Source organism: Condylura cristata, unplaced genomic scaffold, assembly GCF_000260355.1.
Source record: "Condylura cristata isolate star-nosed mole 26May11 unplaced genomic scaffold, ConCri1.0 scaffold00004, whole genome shotgun sequence".
NCBI lineage: Eukaryota > Metazoa > Chordata > Mammalia > Eulipotyphla > Talpidae > Condylura > Condylura cristata.
Window position 1 is genome coordinate 54,963,156 of NW_004567105.1, and position 18,757 is coordinate 54,981,912.

General features: G+C 49.3%; 1 protein-coding gene across 3 annotated transcripts; it reads left to right on the forward strand.

Moving 5' to 3' along the window:
- The first annotated feature begins 273 nt into the window (after window positions 1–273).
- On the forward strand, window positions 274–17,848 carry FAM107A (family with sequence similarity 107, member A). 3 transcript variants are annotated; one of them, XM_004676559.2, is made up of 4 exons: window positions 274–471; window positions 14,202–14,376; window positions 15,887–16,043; window positions 16,600–17,848. In XM_004676559.2, exons 1-4 carry the CDS (start codon window positions 393–395, stop codon window positions 16,705–16,707), a joined length of 519 nt encoding a protein of 172 aa, XP_004676616.1. In that variant the 5' UTR covers window positions 274–392; the 3' UTR covers window positions 16,708–17,848. The 3 variants fall into 3 exon arrangements, with proteins under 3 accessions (XP_004676616.1, XP_012576118.1, XP_012576119.1); XM_012720664.1 differs by lacking the exon at window positions 274–471 and adding an exon at window positions 6,685–6,846; XM_012720665.1 differs by lacking the exon at window positions 274–471 and adding an exon at window positions 6,865–6,936.
- Window positions 17,849–18,757: the final 909 nt, after the last annotated feature.

Below are 18,757 nucleotides of genomic sequence, written 5' to 3' on the forward strand. Positions count from 1 at the left end.
CAAGCATGGCATTTCAGAACCCCACACCTGCTGGTAGCATTCAGCACCCAGGAAAATGGAGACGCATAGGTGGGAGGTGGAAGCTAAAAATCAGGACACCAGGTCTCGCCCTGGAACCCTGAATCAGGAGTGCTCCTGCCCAGCGCTTATCTACACCGGGTCTGCTGCCTGGACAGGGATACCTGCCTTCGCCACTGCCCGGTACCGCCCCTTCACCCACCCCCACCCCCCACCCTGGCGCGAGACTCCCCGCTGAGCCCTCAAGGTAACCTGACCCGCGGCAGAGTTCGGAACTTCAGGCCGCGTCAGTGCGCGGTGGCGCTGGGGCTCCAGACAGCTCCCGCGTGCGCTCCGGCCCAGCAGCGCAGCTCAGCAGTCAGGCGCCGGGGCCCATGGCGCAGAGGCTGGGGGAGAGGGCACGGGGCGCCGCCGAGGCCACTGGGCTCTATCGGGCGGTGCTGCTCAGATCGGGTAAGTGGGGCGACTTCACCCGACCCTGGCGGCCGCCGCGGGGGTGAGCGCAAGCACCACAGGATCGGACACACCACTCACTGGCCCTGACCAGCCACGGGGAGCCTCGGTCCTAGCTACTTCCCTATCCTCTTTTCCTTTTCTTTATTTTTTCCTTCCCTCGTTCCTTCCTTCTTTCATTCTTTTTAATTACTTCCCCCCTGTCCTTTCTCTTTCTTTCCTTCCTACATCCTCCCTTTTAGGGATCTATCCTTAAGGGAATTGCTTCCTCTTACTTGCATTATCTCTCTCTGTCTCGCTGTCTCTCTCACCCCCACCCTTTCCCCTTCTTTCCCATCCCCCCTTTAAGAAGAAACAGGATTTGGAAAGAAACGCACAGAGGTTGCTTTTGAAGATGGGTGTTGGATGACAGATGTTTTTTCTATTTATGTCTTTGTGTTTACTAATTTGCAGTATGCATGTAGTACTTTTCTTCTCAGGCCAGTAAGAGGCTTGTTATTTAGAAAAATGAAACAAACATAATTCATGCTCACTGCCAAAATATTGTGGGAAACCAGGGGTGTAGAAGAAAGAAAAAGAAGACCCACAGTAAGTGTCTGGGGCATTGTTACTGTCGCTGCAGTTTTGGTTTTTGGTTTTGGTTTTTCCTACTCTGGAGGGATACATGTGGGAAAATGAAAATGGGTCTCTTGCAGGAGTCCCTGCTGGTTGGCCTGTCCAGGGTCTGCCTTGGGGCTGACTGTCTCTTATTTAAATTGGCTCTGCCCTGGGAAGATCCCACCGCAGAGTTACTACTTGGGAACATTGGGACAAACGTCCTCTAAATCTAAAATCAACAACTGCCAAGACTTCAGGACTGGTGGCACCTTCCTAGAGGGGGCAAAAGCTGGTGGGGGGTGCAGCAGAAAGAGAGGAGTCTATAAGCAAATGAGTCAGACTTCAGAGATTTCACACGTCAGATTCAGAGATTTCCCCACAAAGCTCTCTGCCTCCCAGATCCTATCTTCACAAGGCCAAGGAGGAAGTGTCCCTAATCTGAAGACTGTGTTCCCTCTAGCTTAGAGCTGGCTGTGAGCCTCACTCAAAAGATAACATTTCTGGCTCTCAAGTCCTCCAGAAGAGCAGACCTCTCCTCCTCTTCCCAGGGACCACGTGCTTGCCATGTGCACGCCACACTCGGCTAGGAGCCAGGAGGGAGCATTTACAGCCATTAGGCTCTACAGGGCCGTTCAGCCTTCACAAACCTATAAGGTCACTTCTCGTTGTCCTCCCTACTTGACAGATGAGGAAACCGGGGCTCAGAGAGCTTACTTAGATTTCCCTTGGCCTGCTAAGGCTTCCTCCCTTCTCCCCTCCCCCCTTCTTTGCGTCCTTCCCTTTCTCTCTTACTCCTTTCGCTTTAGGTGAAGGGTCCCCGGTCTCCTGTTGTTAGTGTCTGGTTAGTCCAGGACCTCCCCCAGGCCACAGCACACCCACCATAAGGCACCCCTAGTCTAGCACCACAGCCCACTGTGCTCTCTCCCCAGTTTGTTCCCACCCCCCATCTGGATGTCTAGGGACCTTTCCTACCCCACTAGAGACATCTTTTTCTGGCTCTGCATAGTTACTAATGTGCAATTGTGTGTCCATACATTGATGAAATGTATAGTCTTTAATCTCACTTTCTTTTTAACTTGGATGACAATCTTTAATGCTCTTCACTAGGTTGTGCTCACTCTGTGGCATCGGCTCTGTGGCAGGCACTATGTTAAGGTGCTCCATGCTGTATCTCCCCTGGTCCTCAAAATAATGTCTGCTCCATCTTAGCAATGAGCAAAGTGGGAGCTGAAGGTCACCCAGATGCCCAGCAAAAGACTGCTACCCGCCTTAGCTTCAGAAGCCATGCTCCTAACCACTCAGGAAGAGGGGATGGCCCAAGGGGATACTGCACATGGGGCTATGCCAGGGAAGCGCTGCAGTGAAGGCCCCCACCCCCAAGATCATTCCAGCACCCTAGCTGGAGCTCAGGCCAGGTTCCTGGCAGGGAGGGAAGTTACTCTCTGCAGCATGGACAGAGGAACACCTTCTCAGGTGCTTGAGCACATCAGTGACTGTGTTTCTCTGCAGGTCCGTCCTCACTTCCATGCCTGCCTGCCAAGAAAGCTTGCCGACAAAATGCAGGGTGCACTGTTAAATTTGAACTTCAGATACACAACAAATAATATTTTAGTCTAAATATATCCCAAATGTTGCATGAATGTACTTGTGCCTGAAAATGCTTATTCTTTTTTTTTTTTTAAAGATTTACTTATTCATACAGAACTGGGGTACAGGCCAGAGATGCAGAGGGTGAGAGGATTCATCAGAGACAGAGTGGGATGCAGAACAGGCAGATCTACGAAGTACACTGCTGAGGGGAGCATCGGGCGGGTCAGGAGAGGTCTGCCTCGCCATGTGGATCTCCTCCAGGGCAGGCAGGGATTGAACTCATGTAGAAGTGGCTTAAGCTTCTTTGTGCTGTGCTTTTAACCCGCTGCGCCACCAGGGAGGGCCCTGAAAATGCTTATTCTTAACTGAAAAATGTATTGTGTATCTGAATTCAAATTTAACTGGGCATGGTGCATTTTTATTTGCCACATCTGGCAACCCCACCGCCAGGATTCAAAGACACATGTTTGACTTAACAAACTGTGGTTCAGCCAAGTTCCCCTCTATACACATGCACATCCCCAGGCACCCCCACTCTAACACCCGACTCCCCACCCCTAGATCTGTTGTCCATCTCTTGTCTGGTGACAAGTGGATTAAAATGTGCTGAGCGGAGGTGGGTACCTTGAGGTCCTTCTGCTGCTAAGAGACCAGATTAACCATGCCTAATTGCAGCTGGGTGAGAGCCAGCTTTCTGAAACAAGACTCTTAGTTATTCCCCACTCCCTCACACTTGCCCATTTTCACACTTGAAATCCCCCTACTAGCTAAATTCTTCCTGGTTCAAACTTGTTGTAAAGGCAATTCTCATTCCTTTCATAATCTCTCCAAGTATCCCATGACAAGAGTTTCTGCCAGGACAGCTTCTCCCCTCATGCCCTTTCAACAGAGCATACTGGGGGTGGGGAGAAGGTCGGATGCTAGGGCTGTTTTGTGGGTGGCTTCTCAGAAACCTCACTGAGGCCTTGAAAAGGGGCCTTGAAGATTGAGGCTGAATATAGGGCCAACGAGGAAGTTTTGAGTTGTCATGGAAACTTCTGTCTGATGTTTCTGGACCCAGATAAGCTGGCGCCTGTCAGCTTAGCGAAGGGGCTACAAAAATGAAAGGAAAGAGGTTTTTGGAGTTTTTTTCATGCCAGCTGTGGCTCCAGCCCAGTACAGACACAGGAATATCCCCAGCTCCTAGTCATGACCTCCTCTCCTGGTCTTCAAAACCCGCTGCTTTTGACTCCCCTAGTTCCCAAGAAAACAAACTTCAAAGGAAGAGGAGTATGGGAGGAGCACACTCAGCTTCTAGAATCCCCCTTCAATTCTCCATGGGATTGGGCAAGGATTCAGATCCCCAGGCCCCGCTTCCAAAGTCCTTTTAGGAGAGGAGGAAGGCCTCCTGTACTGGTCTCCACACAGACCACACAGGAAGGAGGCAGCAAGTGGGACTTAAATTCAGCCACTATCCAGAAGAAACTGCTAAAAGATTCTTTTGCCCAAAGGGTCTCTGTTTTGCAGCATACAACATGGATGCAACAGAAACCAATGTGACTCTACTTGATTGGAAAAGGTTGACGTTGCTTGTGGGTTGTATGTGTTTGTTTTTTTTTAATCCCATAGTTTTTTGATAGTAAAAGCAATACAAATAGAGCTACAAATATAGTGACTTAAAATAAAAGAGCCTATAATCTAAAGTTAGAGAATAATGTTTCTCAACTTCCCAAATATAAACAAATCCCCAGAGGAACATATTAAAAAAACAGATTCCTGGGGTCCTCGAAGTGATTCATTCCACTTTAGCATTAATTCAAGTGGTGTCTAGTAATGGCATTTGGATACAGTGATGTCTAGTAATGGCATTTAGAACTGGCCTTCCTTACCAGCTCAGTGCATCTGCCTCCTCCTGACTGATTCTCATGGAGTGATAACTTATTTATCTTGAAATAAAATCACAGGCTACATGTAGTGGTCATCTTTCAGGTCATTAAACAGCTGTATCATTGCTTGTATCCCATTATGGGGTGGAGCTTAGGCTCTCACTGAGGGCTACAGTGTGGAATGGTCACTGGTGACCACACATACGTGTGCACAGACACACAGACACACATAGAGCAAGGTGGCCTCTCGTAAGCTCAAGGTTATTGAAGTCTTTTGTGTCTGCAAAACAACAATAGCTAGTGAGCACCGTGGTACTGGGACTGGGATACTAAGGATAAGGTAAGGTCCCTACCCTCAGACTGGCCGGCTGGTGGGTGAGCTGGTGAGTGCGTACACAAGTTGAATGATGAGAAGAGTTTTAGTGAAAGAAAGCAGTTAGTGAAAGAAACCAGCTGCCTGAAAAATATGACACACAACCTGAGGGATTCCTGCCTAACTCTCTTGGGCCCCGATTGCTCCAAGACTGCCTTCAGAGTTCCCCAGTAATAGAAATACAAGGTGCAAATGGAGGTTGTTACTGGTTTGGGCACTCTGAGTCTCCTCCAGAGCAAGCTGGATTATGGATTTTTGTCTGCTGACCCCTTACCACTCACGCCTCCCTGAAATAGCGTCTCAGCATCCACACTTCTAAACTGCCCATTCCTTTCACCTAAGCCAGTCTTACTTTTCCCATAGCAGCCATCACAACTGAATATTTCCTTGTCTCCTCATTTTTATACTAAGCAAGATCCTCAGGGATGTGTCTCCAGCACATTGACTCTGTGGCACTTGCCGGGCTCTCCAGAACAGAGCCAGGAAGGCTCAGTAAAGATCAGTTACACGAATAAGGTACGCAAAGGAGAACAAAGTTGCACTTTCATGCCTCCATTCAAATCCAATGTAGGTCTTAATGCCTCTCCCAAGACCTTCTAGTCATTGAACTCTTAGTGAGAAAACAAAGCTGGGGGGCCCTTCTTGGGGGCACAACAGGTTTACAGCGCTGTGAAGCTGTCTGCAGCCACTGCAGCAAGAGTTCAATCCCCAGTCAGGGAGCTGACCCACATGGCACTCATATCCCACTCGCTGCTCCCTCAGCAATGTACTTCAGTAGATTTGCCTGTTCTGCTCCCTATTCTGCCTCTGATAAATGCCCTCCTCCCCACACACCTGTGGCCTGTACCCCAGTTCTTGTATGCATAAATTTTAAAAATCTAAAAGAAAACAAAGCTGGGATGAAGGTCAAGCTTAGCTGACTCTCTTGCTAGGAGATGAAGGATAATGATAAAAGCTAGAAAGCAATTCCAGTTGTCCAGTGAATGCTGATTGTGAGGGTACCTCCATGCTGTGTAAGCACTGAGCATCGGCACAATTCTTTATGGTCACACTCACACATTCACTCTTGGGGCCAAGTTTCATGGAATACGGGGCTTCATGCTGAGGCCATGTACTCGGTCATGAGGATCAAGGTCTCTGCAGGAAAAGGCTTAAGTTCTGAGCATCAACTACACGTTTTCACCAATGTCATCTCATCTGTGTCATCTCCCGACCACCCTGCTAGTATCCACATTTAGCAAGCACGGAAACCGGGACGCTGAGTGGGTGCCGAAGGGGCTGAGCCCAAGCTAGGACAGCCGGGGCAGCTTCCCCTCCCCATCACTCTCTCCTCCATGCTTGGCTCCCTGAGGTCCAGATGAAGGTTGGGCTTGGAGTAAATAATAGGTTTGGTGTTCTCAACCACTGTGGGTGACCAAGAACTGGCCCAGCGCTGAGCAGCCACCATTAAACCTGAACTGGGCGCTGCCACAGGAAGCAGCCTCCCTTCCCTGGGGGAAGTGCCAGAGTGCACTCTTCCGCCCGCCCGCCCACTGGAAACAAGGGAAATGCCTTGACATGAGTCGCCTCGCTCAGAACAAAGCTTGGCGTGTTTCTTAGTCCTCAACAACCCAACAAAATAGGTATTTACTTGTGCCTTTCAAGCATATGGCTCGGACACGGTGTTCTGCTTCATGGAAGTGGCCCTGTACCCAGTAAAATATCCGTTACTATAGTAACAGTTCCTTTTTATTGATACCAGAATAAACAGGAATGCAAAGCTGCCCCACTCTTGGCACGTTTCAGTCCCTGCACTCCCCAGGAGTTTTAAGAACCGCCCTTTGAAGGCGGCCCTCCTTGCTAGCCTGGGACTTCTCTGCAGAGCGAGGAACCAGGAGCCGAGGAACCAGGAGCCGAGGAACCGAACAGGCAGCTCTGCTGCTGCCCTCCCTCCAGGGACCCTGCCCAGAAGTAAGGCCGCTTCTCTTCTACTTCCCTTGCTGACAGGGGCCCTGTGCCCAGAGGAGGTGCGAGGGAGGAGGGCAGCCTTGGAGCCCTGAGGTGGGTCAGGGGAGCTGAGGTGCCTGGGCTGTGGCCCCCTCTATGCTATGGCATGATTTGAGGGTGCCCACGGGCACCATGGGTTTGGGGAAAGGACAGCAGGCAAAGTGCAGGGGGTAACGGATAGAGCCCTGCATTCTTGCTGACCTCTTTCTTCTAACTCCTCAGATGAATTTGAATTTATGCATGATATGACCTGATCTAAATCCATTATCACACAGCATGGGGATTTTAATTGTCTTAATAATTCGGACACAAAGGCCAGGGCGTTGCAGGTGACATGGGTTTTGATGTCAGAAAGAGCTGGGCTATGGTTCTGGCTCCTTCATTCACTGGCCTGGGGAGATCAGATGACCCCTTAGAACCTCCGTTTTTTCATCTGTTAGAAGGGGTAACAACCGTACCCACCTCCTCGGTCTGTTGTGAGAATTTCACGGATATGGCTGTGCAGTGCTTAGTCCATTGTGTGACCCACTGGAGGGCATGTTAATATGTGAACTGTTCATTTCACCCTTCTGGCAAATTTGCTTTTAACACTTTGCAATATAAGGCAGGGTTGGGCCAGGAATGAGGAGTTAGAGCATTGGGTGTGTCACTTGTTGGAACTCTTAGCAAAGCCCCATGTTTTCCTGGTTGCAAAGCAGCCCTAGGACCTGTCTCCAGTGGCTTGCACCCTGAGTGGCTCTTAGCTCTGGTGGGGTAAGTACCTGCCATGGTCTTTCCCTGCAGGCATCTGCCTGGTGGAGTGCCTGGCACTCTGCCACCAGTGGGCCAGCAGAAATATCTGGTCTGCCCACCCTTGTCCTTTAATCAACTACTCAATATCCTCCACCAACCTCACTAAGGACCCTGCATGTGCAGCCCTGGACTCTGCTATGCAATAGATTCAAAACCCTAAATGCCCACCTACAACTAGGAAGTCACAGTGGACCCCAGGCAAGATGCTCAGGAAGTTTGTCTTGAGATATTTTCTCCTGGGGTGGGGACGTTGCTTCCAAATAAACAAGCAGCACAGACAGGATCTTGCAGGCATCAGCCCGGGCTGCCAGGAGATCTGGAGTGGCTCCCAAATACACTGTTGCTTGGTTGCTGGCCAGTGAAATACAAATGGGCACTTTCTCCATCAAGAGGGAAAAAGCAGGAAGGGTCAGGAAATTCAGTGGCCATGCTTGTCACTTTAAATGAAAGCCTCTTTCTCCTTTGCCAGTGGGTATTTAAAAGTCCTTCTCCTCCTCTGCCCTCTGCCCCTCCCACCCCTCCCTTCCCCCCCCCCCCCATGAAATGTTGAACGGAGAACCGGGTATATTCAGACTCCAGCAGCTTGACCGGTAATGAGGAACAAGGGCGGGGCAGAGGGCAGAGGAGCGAAGGCTGAGCAGTACTCTGGGGGGAGAAGGCCACCAGCTGGCCTCCTCCTAATCGAAGACCAGCCCAGGAGCAGGCAGGCCTGTGGGCTCTGGCTTCAGCTCAAAGCTGCTGGGTCCAGCTGGAGCTCCCCACTGGGCATTTGTCTTTCAAGTGGGCTAGGAGTCCTGCAGTTAGTTAGCAGGTCTATCTTTGCTCATCTATAAAATAGGCTCACACTGGCTCTTCATTGAGGCTCCTCAAGAGAAAGGGGAGATGGGTAAATCTGCTTTGCTGACTGAAAGACACTTTGCACCTTAGGACAGTGGAGTGCTAGAGAGAGCACTATCTTGGGATGAGTAGCTTGGTCTCTTGAGCCTCAGTGTTCTCATCCACAGCATGGGAATAACATGATGGTACCGTAGATGCCTCCAGAGAACCATCTGGGGTGAGTGAGGATTCAGCAAATGGCAAGTGCTCCCATGAGTCCTCTGAAGGCAGGAGGACCGCAATTTGCCTTCACTGAACGTCACTCTGCCAGACATTGGGCTAACCAGGCCCTATCATTTCATCCTCCAAACAGCCACCTGCCCAGGTATGGCCGTTCTCCCCACCACACAGGGCTCAGAAAGGTTAGGCTGTTTGCTCAGGGTCACACACGTGGGGAGGGGTGCAGCCATGAGTCAAACCTAGCTGTTCTCTGAAACAACTGCTTTAACCCTGACTCAGATGTTTTATTTATAATTGATGCCATGAAAGAACCCAAATCACCAGGACAGGGGACAGGACAGATGAAGAGGACATTATGGGTTAAACAGCCCCGAGTCCCACACCGGGGCTTGAGATGAACTGCCACATGGGTCTCCCTCCAGCAAGGCCACTTCCTTCCTCATGTCACATTGCTTATTTGCCAGCAGGGGGCACCAGTGCTTGGTTTCAAGCTGCATCCTGTGGGGCTAGTGAGCTCACCCTGAGACCAGAGTCCTGCTCCGTCTCGCCTGTTCTGGGGCTGATGTCCTGCAGTCTCTAGGGAAAGCTGTGGTACATTGAGGTCATTTGCAGAACAGGACAAACCAAGTGAAAAACTCCCACTCTCTCCTCCAATCTCTTATTACCCAGGCCCATGAAAGATGAGGTCAGACCACACTCTGCATTTTAAGTGAGAATCACTTGCCCATCTGTAATCATGTACAACTCTGAATTTAGCTGCCACCTACTGGCCACTTCCATCCCATGCCAAGCACTTTAGCTCTTTCAGTCTTCACGGTGTCATGATTTTACAGTGGTCCCAGAGGTTAAAGACCCATCCAAAGGTACAGAGCTGCTCATACCTGTGACCTTAATCCTACCCGCTCGGAATAACCAATAACTGGGCTATCCACTCAGCTGAAATCACACAGGCCAGAGCAAAGAAGCTAATTTTTTTTTTAACTCTCTGGTTTGCAAAGTTGGCTGACTCTTGGAATTACCTGAGGGCCTTTTTAAATTCCCAAAGGCAAAGCCACCTCCCAGGCCAATTAAACTGGGATCTTCAGGGTGGAACTCAGGCATGAATTGGTATGTTTAAAAGTTCCTCTAGTGATATCAATATGCAGCCAGGGTTCAGACCCACTGCTTTAACCAGGACAGCTTTGAAAGGGGGCCAGAAAATTCAGTCCAAGACCAGGAATGGTATTTAGGCATAGTGACTCTTAACAACAGCTACGGGACAGGGCCACTTGTGGTTTCACCCACAGGCATGGCCTCTGGGGGTGTGTGGTTCACAACCTGCCTTGCTAGACACACCACCTTGGCCCCAGCATTTACAGACCACCCCACTCTGTGCTCGGCACTTGCCACGCACCTGGCAAGGATCACCTCATTCATCCTGCAACAAACTCACTGAAGGAAGGTGTTGATCAACAGTAGCCAGGGAGCCTGCCCAACTCGCTGTTCTAGTGGAAAGTAGTCACGGGCATGCGATGAGTGGCAGAGCTGCGTTCCAAGGGGTCTGATACAGTGCAGAGGCTCTAGGGAGGTCAATTTACCGAAGAAGGGGCAGAGCTGAGACTCTTATCCAAGTCTGAAGAGCTCCGTACACTTCTGCTTCATTCTACATTTCTTTGACTAGTAGAAGATCCTCTCTGGCCACTGAACATTATCCTGGGTTGGCTCTTCCCATGGGCGTTCATCTTTTTCTTTTCAAACATCTCTGTCTGAACTCACCTGTCCAAATTCACCTACCTCTTGACCCAAACATGGACACTTCCCAGCGCCCTCAGAGACCTGGACAGAGCAACCTCAGCAAAGGACCCCACTTCTGCTCTTGAGTCCCTCCCAGTTACCCTCCAGGAGAGCCCACGTTTTCTCAGCTTAACACCTGTGATTTGCTGTCCACCTCTTTTGTTCCAGCATCTGTGTGAGCCTCTTCTACTCGGGATCCTCTTTCAATTAAATTAAAAGGCTGGAAATCTGGCTTAGCAGTTCTCTAAGCCCTGGGGGAGGGGGACCCCCAAAAGCGTGTCTACTGTCCTCACATGTGCTGTCTGCTGCAGTTCAGCACATTGACTGGCAAAGGCAACAGTTTTCCAGCCTGCAGCTCTGCACTGAAGAACCAGTTTCCCTCTCTCAACTACCATGCCACCTCAGGGAAACACCATTCCTCTCCTCTCCCAGCTCATTGCAGATTTAAGTTTTTTTAAAAGCAAAGAAAAAGGTCTGGAACAGATACTTGAGCCGATGCTGGTCACTGATTGACCTGGAGGGCAGAACTGGCTCCCTAAATTACAAGACCCCTGCAAGGTGAAAGGCAGGGACCCTCTTCTAAGCATACAGGTGTGGACTGGATCCCCGTCAGGGCCTGTCAGGGCTGGCGACCAACAGGATGGAGGGTCTCAGCTGGCCTATCAGATGTTTTCCTCTGGAGTTTAGTGGGATAAGAGTCAGACACTGTCCCAACTTGAAGAGGACAAAACCAACATGAAATAAAAAATTTCCAAAATCTGCTGACAGATTTTTTTCCCACATAGCAGTGAGAATGACCTTTTAAAAATGAGATCAGACACAATCTCCCACTGACTTGACCCTTCCACCCTCCACACTCACTCGTAACACTCTCCCCATCACTCGCTCATGCCACTCCAGCACACTCTGCCTTTTTGTTCCCGGAACAGATCAAGCTTGTTCAAGGTACAGGAGTCACATACGCTGTTCCCTCTGCTCAACCATCAGACCTTAAATGTTGTCTCCCCAGGCGCCCTCCCTGAAACCAGCCTAAGGTGGGGTCTCCTGTGAGTCTCTATCACAGACCACCTGGTTCCTCAGTGCACTACAACAAGCTAAACATTTCTTCTGTACATGCTTATTGTCTGCCTCCCTAGTGGAATGCCAGCATGTCAGAGCTGAGACTTGCCTGTTGACTTCACTTCTGTGTGCCCAGCATCCATCCATAGTTCTTGGAAATTCAGGAACATACTGTGTAACAAGTGATTTTGTGTCACATACTTTCTCTGTGGTCATCCATGTTGCCCAGGAATTCTGGGTCTTGTGTAGTTGCTTTGTATCTGGCCATATTATTGAATTATCTCATTCTTTCCAATGCTTTTCTGTTCATTCATTTGGAAATTCTGAATATGTAGAATCTATTAATATGCATCTATTAATTCACCATCTCCTCTTCCTAAAGTTATACAATTTATTTCCCATTCCTGCCTTATCACTTTGGCAACATAGTACTTTTAAAGAGGTATGGCTAAGGAAAGTTATGAAACTCTGGAAGGTTTGTGGCAAAGGAAACTAAGGACAGGGTAAAAAAGGACAAAGCTGCAATCACTCAAGTGTAATGTGATAATAACCTGCAGTGGATGAAGTCTGGGAAATAGAAAGTAATGACAATTACTTAGATAAAGAGCTGGCAACAGACAGCAAAAGGGAAGAAATTCCAAAAACTCTACTCTTGAGTGGGGTACTTCCTTTTAAGGTTTATTTATGCATACAGAACTGGGGTACAGGCTAGAGGAACAGAGGGCGGTGAGAGGCTTCATCAGAGACAGAGTGGGAGCAGAACAGGCAGATTGACGAAGTACACTGCTGAGGGGAGCAGCGGGCGGGCCAGGAGAGGCACCACGATCACAGGATAGGGGATGGAGCTCACACCCAAGCAGCCATGGCCAGCTTCCCAGATGCTGGGCTTCAACTCGCTGAGTCATTAAGGAGGGCTATGAGGAGGGGTATGCTAAGGCATTTCTCTCAGACAATTTGATCCCACAAGCTAAAACCCAGAGTTTTGTAAGGAGATTTAGTGGATAGAACCACTTTTCTTTTGTCAAGCGCCTGTTTTTAAGTAGCACCAAATACTATCACAATCATTAACCTAGGGAAAGATAATTAGGAAGGTAATAACCTAAAAGCAGCTTTATTTTTAAAAGATGAGAAGGAAGGAAATAAATTAAATGCCTGTTTTGAAAAAAGTTCTTAGAATGTGAATTCAAGAAAAAAGATTTAGCAGGTTAGCATACATTTGTCTCTTTGCTCTGACACAGTCTGACTATATCCAAAATAGCCTGTAATAATTAACACTTTTTCCAGTTTACAAAGCACTTTTAAAAATGTGGTCTCACTTAATCCTCCCAGCAGCGCTCTGCGGTAGGCTCTAGCAGGAATGTTGGACATGTGTCTGGCATGCCATCGAATGCAAAGTCTAATCCCCCCTTTGATGCCTGCATGCCCTTCAATGTACAGTCCACCAAGCCTTCTCCCCCTGTATTTTTCAACACCAGTGAGTTGTTACCTATTTTCAGATTTTTGCACAGACCACTGCCCTGTCTAGTGTACTTAGAGAACTCTGACTCATCCATAACGCCCTCCTCACCCTCTCCCCAGTGGCAGGAAAAGTGAGGGCTGTCCATAGGCTGCCTGGTGGTCCTCATCAGAGACTTAAGGCTGGTATGTGAGCTGCAGACTGGAAGCCACAGGCTTTAAAGCAGCAGTTCCTGAGACCAACCTACAAGTGTTTCTACCAGCAATTATTTATTGAGTGCCTAGTGCATTATCAGACCAGAGACTGCCATATAAAGGTACAGCCTCAAAAAAACAGCCCTCACAAAGCGGGCAGAAGCAACGTCTAAATATCCACTCTAAAATATATAAGTTGGTAATGGTCAGTATCCACTCCCACTTGAGATTTTTTCCTAAAGTCTCTCCCTCTCAGTTCCTCTCTCTGCCGCCCCATACATGCATTTTTGGGTACTTCAAGGAGTATGGAGCCAGATCACAGAGGAGAGAATTCTTCTGCTTGAATCTCCAGTAAGCTGATAAATTTCAGCTGCTCTGGTCATCCAGAAGTGTTAAGGACATCTGCACTGAACATGAAGACCATCCCTTTGTATTAAGAAATGTAGCAGCCCGGGTTTCAGCATCTCGTCTTTGATCTGGAGAAAGTACAAAGCTGGCCTTGTCCAGGAGGAAGTGTGGGTGGGGAACTTAGACCATCAGGGCAGCTACTTTCTTTTTATGGCTACATTTATCCAAGTTATCTTTAACAAGTACATATTACTCTTTTAAGTTTTTTTCTTTTACTGATACAAAGTCACTGAAAAACAAACTCAAACATAATTCCTTTTTTAGAGGGGAAAACTGTCTCCTCACAGTCAGGCCAGTGACACTGTACTTGTCAACCAGATTTGTGACCCAGCAGCACTCTCCCTTTGCATGCTTTAAGCATCTGCCCCATCAGGACACAGGCTCAGAGGTTTCCATCTCATCCGTGAAGGAACCAAGGCTCAGAAAGTCAGGCAGTTTGCTCAGGGCTGCACAGCAGTAGGAGGCTGAGCTCCATCTAACCCCACTCCTTTGCCCTTAAATGGTAACCCACAGGGTTGGGGGGTGGGTGAGACCATGGACTCTGCTCTCACCAGCCCCCCACACACCGCCCATCTGTACAGCCTCCATGTACTCGGAGATCCAGAGGGAGCGAGCAGACATCGGGGGCCTGATGGCCCGGCCAGAGTACAGAGAATGGAACCCGGAGCTCATTAAGCCCAAGAAACTGCTGAACCCTGTGAAGGCTTCCCGGAGCCACCAGGAGCTGCACCGAGAGCTGCTCATGAACCACAGAAGGTGGGAAAGGAGTTGGGGTGCCACGGCCCAGCAAGCACCTCTGTGGCCTGCTGGGAGCTGGGTAGTGTTCCCTGTGGGAGCCCTGGAGGCTGGGGTGCTTTTTGTGATCACCAGCAGATGCTGTAAAGGTCCAGTCCCCAAAGGGGCCCCTGCCCCCCAGATATCCACATTATGCCTGCCTGCCACATGCATTTAATGAGCACCTACGGTGTACTAGTGCCCAGAGGTAGGTGTATAGCCAGGTGGTATGATGGGTACTCAGAATATAAATGGGCCTGGTACCCCAAAGGAGCCCCCTAGGAGAATTCAAGAGGCCCTCACATAGGAAGTAATGCTTCAGCTAAGGCTGAAGGATGCACAGGAGTGAGCCAGGCAAAGAGGTAAACATTCACTGCTAAAAAGAAGAATGTTCACAGCAGAAAGAGAAACATAGGTGAATGAAATGGAAACAGAGTAGGTGGAGCTTGTGAGGTAGGGCCGAGGAGACTGTGAACCAGGAAAGGGTCTCAGGCAGGGATGCACAATCCTGGAAAGGCTGTAAGTCAGGTAGAGAGACCTGAGATTCAGTAGAGAGACAGATTTCAGACAGCAGGGCTGGGATGCAGGAACTGCACTCTGTGGTTTACAGAGGGGCAAGCAGAGCCTCTCTACCTTCCCAGGCCTGGGAAATAGCTCCCTGCTCACCAGGACCGGCGTGATGGCTGTGCGCCTTTACGGCTCCCTCTGCTGGCTAGTTCTGGTATCGGCAGGGCTGAGCTGTGTGCAAGGTACCGGAATTCCACTTACTAGATCACAAACATTTCAGATTGTCTTTTAGATTCATCCCTTTTAATGTAAAAATAAATAAATAAAAAAAACCACAAAAGACAAATCAGGTGAAATATTTGCAATATAAATGGTAGAAAATATATATATAAAATCCATGAAGAAAAAAATGAACAAATGTTAGGTATAGTCAGCTCACAAAAGAAATGTAAATGGCTTGTAAACATCTCAAAAGCTCTTCCATATGGCTAATAATGACAGAAACAAAACAAAACAAAAAAGCAAAAATTATTTCTTGCCTACCAGATTCGCAAATATAAAAATATCAGCTGGTGATAGTGAGGAATATAGATGCTCTTTTTCATTGTGGACAGGGTGCAAATCGGATAACTTCTAAGGTCTATGTGAGACTATGTCCCCCATGTTTTTAAAAAGTCTAATTCAGCAATTCCATCTCCAGATACTTATCCTAAGAAAACACCCAGAAATAATGTAGGACCTAGTATCTGCGGTCAGGCTGGACTGGGTTCGACCCTGTCCAGCCCCTCTGCGGCTGTGATGTGGAACGGTGTCTAAGTCCTGGGGCCTATTTCCCCGCTCTGTGAAATGCTGCAGGAATGCTTCCACCTCCCAGGGCTGTTGGAAATGCACCAAATGACAGGCAGGTGGGTGTCACCACAGGCCCCATCCCTGAGACTGGGGTGGGCAGCAGTGGGGGTCCCCTGACAGCCCTCCCCCACCCTAGGGGCCTCGGTGTGGACAGTAAACCGGAGCTACAGCGTGTCCTGGAGCACCGCAGGCGGAACCAGCTCATGAAGAAGAAGAAGGAGGAGCTGGAGGCCAAGCGGCTGCAGTGCCCCTTCGAGCAGGAGCTGATGAGACGGCAGCAGAGGCTGAACCAGGTGGGTGGGGGTTGAGGGGCACACAGCCCTGCCCTCGCCTTGTCTAGGCTGTCTCTGGGCACCCCCCCTCCCTCCGCAGGGAAGACCTCTGCATGTGGCCACAGGGTGCAGGAGGGAGGCGGCTGAGCAGAATGAGGTGGGACCAGGAGTCCACCATTGGCCTGGGTCCTCACTCTTACCATTCATTTGGCTGTGTGACTTTGGGCCAGTGGCCTCCCCTCTCTGAACCTGTTTCTTCATCAATACAAGTCATTACACGCCGAAGCTGAATGCATTCCTGACTGCCCTTTGAGCCAGGTAACATTCCTATTTTAAAAATGAGGAAGAAAAAAAAAATGAGGAACCAGAGTCCCGGATGACGTGTGCAATGTGAACTGGGCTTCACAGGGAGAACTTGGTCTCATGCTCTTTCCCCCACCCTGCTCAGCTACCTGGTGGCCAAACTGATCCCCAGGTCTGTTTCCTCAGAGAGGACTCTTGGTCCAAATCTAGTGGCTTTAAGAATAGGAATACTCTCATCACACACATTTCATACCTCTGCTTATATCTCCTCCAGCTGGAAAAACCACCAGAGAAAGAAGAGGATCACGCCCCTGAATTTATTAAAGTCAGGGAAAACCTGCGGAGAATTGCCACACTGACCAGCGAAGAGAGAGTGCTGTAGAGCTGGCGACCCCCACCCCTGGCCTTTACTCCGCCCAGTCCTTCTGTACCTGGTAGCCTGGGCCATCAGTGATATGCATGCTAGCTGCAGTAAACTGCAACGCCTTGAGGGCCTGGCCCTCCTTGAGAGTCCTGGGATCCAGGCTCCCCCTCCCAGCATTCACCGCTCCAGTTCCAACAGAAAGCCACTGCCTCAAAAACCTTCTGCAAGACACCTGCCCCAAAAGGTCTTCTGAGCTCTGCCAAGATACCCCTGGCCAAATTGGGAGGTGGGAAGGGGCAGGTGCCTCTCTGGCCAGAAAAGCCTTCCTTTCTGCCTCACCCCGCAAGCCCTGCTTCTCTGGGCAGTCCCTGGGTCTCAGAGAATGTCCTGCCCCTGCAACCAGATGTCCAGGAGTGGGCCTGCAGTATCTTCCGACACCTGCTTGAGAGCCAAGGGTTCAAGTGCAGCTGTGTGAGGCAAGCAAGGGCCGGGCAGCGCACAGCCAGCCTGTGGCCCATCGTGTCCAGTGGAGAGGGCCGTAGTGAGGAGATCTCCTTAGGGTTTGCCAGCCTTCCCCCTCCCCCATATTTCATTTTCTCCCTCCCTTGTCCTCCCTGTCCGGGCCTTGTAAGCAAGCCTAGCCAGAGCTGCAGCCTTTCTGCTCCCAGAGGCCTGGAACCATGATTCTCAAACTTTACTATGCCTACAAATCACTGGGAACCTTGTTAAAATAAGGCTTGATTCAGTAGAATTGAGGCGAGGGCAGAGATTCTGCTTTTCTAACCATCTCCCAGGCTGCTTGTTTGAGGATCACCCAGTAAAGAGCTGCTAAGTATTGAGGAACTCAACCCTGGTGCCATCTCTGTCCCTTGGCTCCAGGGCCGTCTGTCCTGCGGTTCCCCCCAACCCCGCCTCTGTAGCCTCAGGGGCTCTGTAGTCTTCTCCACCCCCAGGGACTCCACACTAGGGCAGATTTTGCCTAGCAAATTGCTTGGTTCTGTGACTCCTGTTTTTACCACGGTGCATATAATTGCCAATCTGCACTTTTTTTTTACCCTGCTGTCATGATACTATTCCAACCTACCCCAAAAGAACAATTTTTTCAATAATATAATAGTTTATTTTTACATCATTTTGTGCCTATTTTCATCTCAGTTGCAATCCCCATGGGCTTCCCATCACCAACTCACCCATGTGCCATCACCATAGTCCAGTGCACTTCCCTCCCCCCACTGTTTTTGATCCCATTCCCCACTCCACCCCCGTAAAGTGTCTCTGGTCTATAGCTGTTCATTACTATTATTATTTTCCCGCCTGGTCCGTTATACTCCTGCCGTGAGTGAAACCATCTGGTATTTTTCCTTTTCTTTCTGGCTTATTTCGCTAAGCATGATCTTTTCCAGCTTCATCCATGCTGCTGCAAAAGGCATGTGTATTTTTTTTGTTGTTGCTGAGTAATATTCCATTACAAAAGAAATTTTTTAGCCTCTCCTAAAACCTAGGGAGAGAAAATAGATAATGATGTCCCTTTAGGCTTCTGAAATACCAATGGTGACTTGAGGATCCCACAGCCCCCCTGAGTCCTCATTTCCCCTGCCCTGAGCTCCAGCCCTAGTAGGTTTTATCAGCTGGGCCAGCTCCAGAATTCACCCACCCTCCCTCAAAAATCCCTTCTCTCAAGCGACCCAATATTTTAGCTGTATGTATCTGCACCGTTTTTTAAAGACTTAGGGGATCTGTTTCTTTTCCCCTGAAGGATAAAATCCCTGCCTCTGGCTTTGCAAACTCATCATTTAAGGTGACAGGGCAATATTAGAAAAGCATTTCATTTTATCTCCCCAAACTACTATTTAATTCCTGAAACCAAAAGGTGAGACTTAGAGGAGGAAAAAGTTCATCTGATTTTACTCCTAACTGCAGGATTGGGGGTGACTAAGCCTCCTGTGGGGTGCCACAGGAGGGTGTAAATACAGATATGCTGCCTGTGTGTGCCTGTGTGTGTGTGTGTGTACAAGTCAAGTTCTAAGGCTCCTGAATGTGACTATTTTAGTGAGAATGTGGTAAAGCT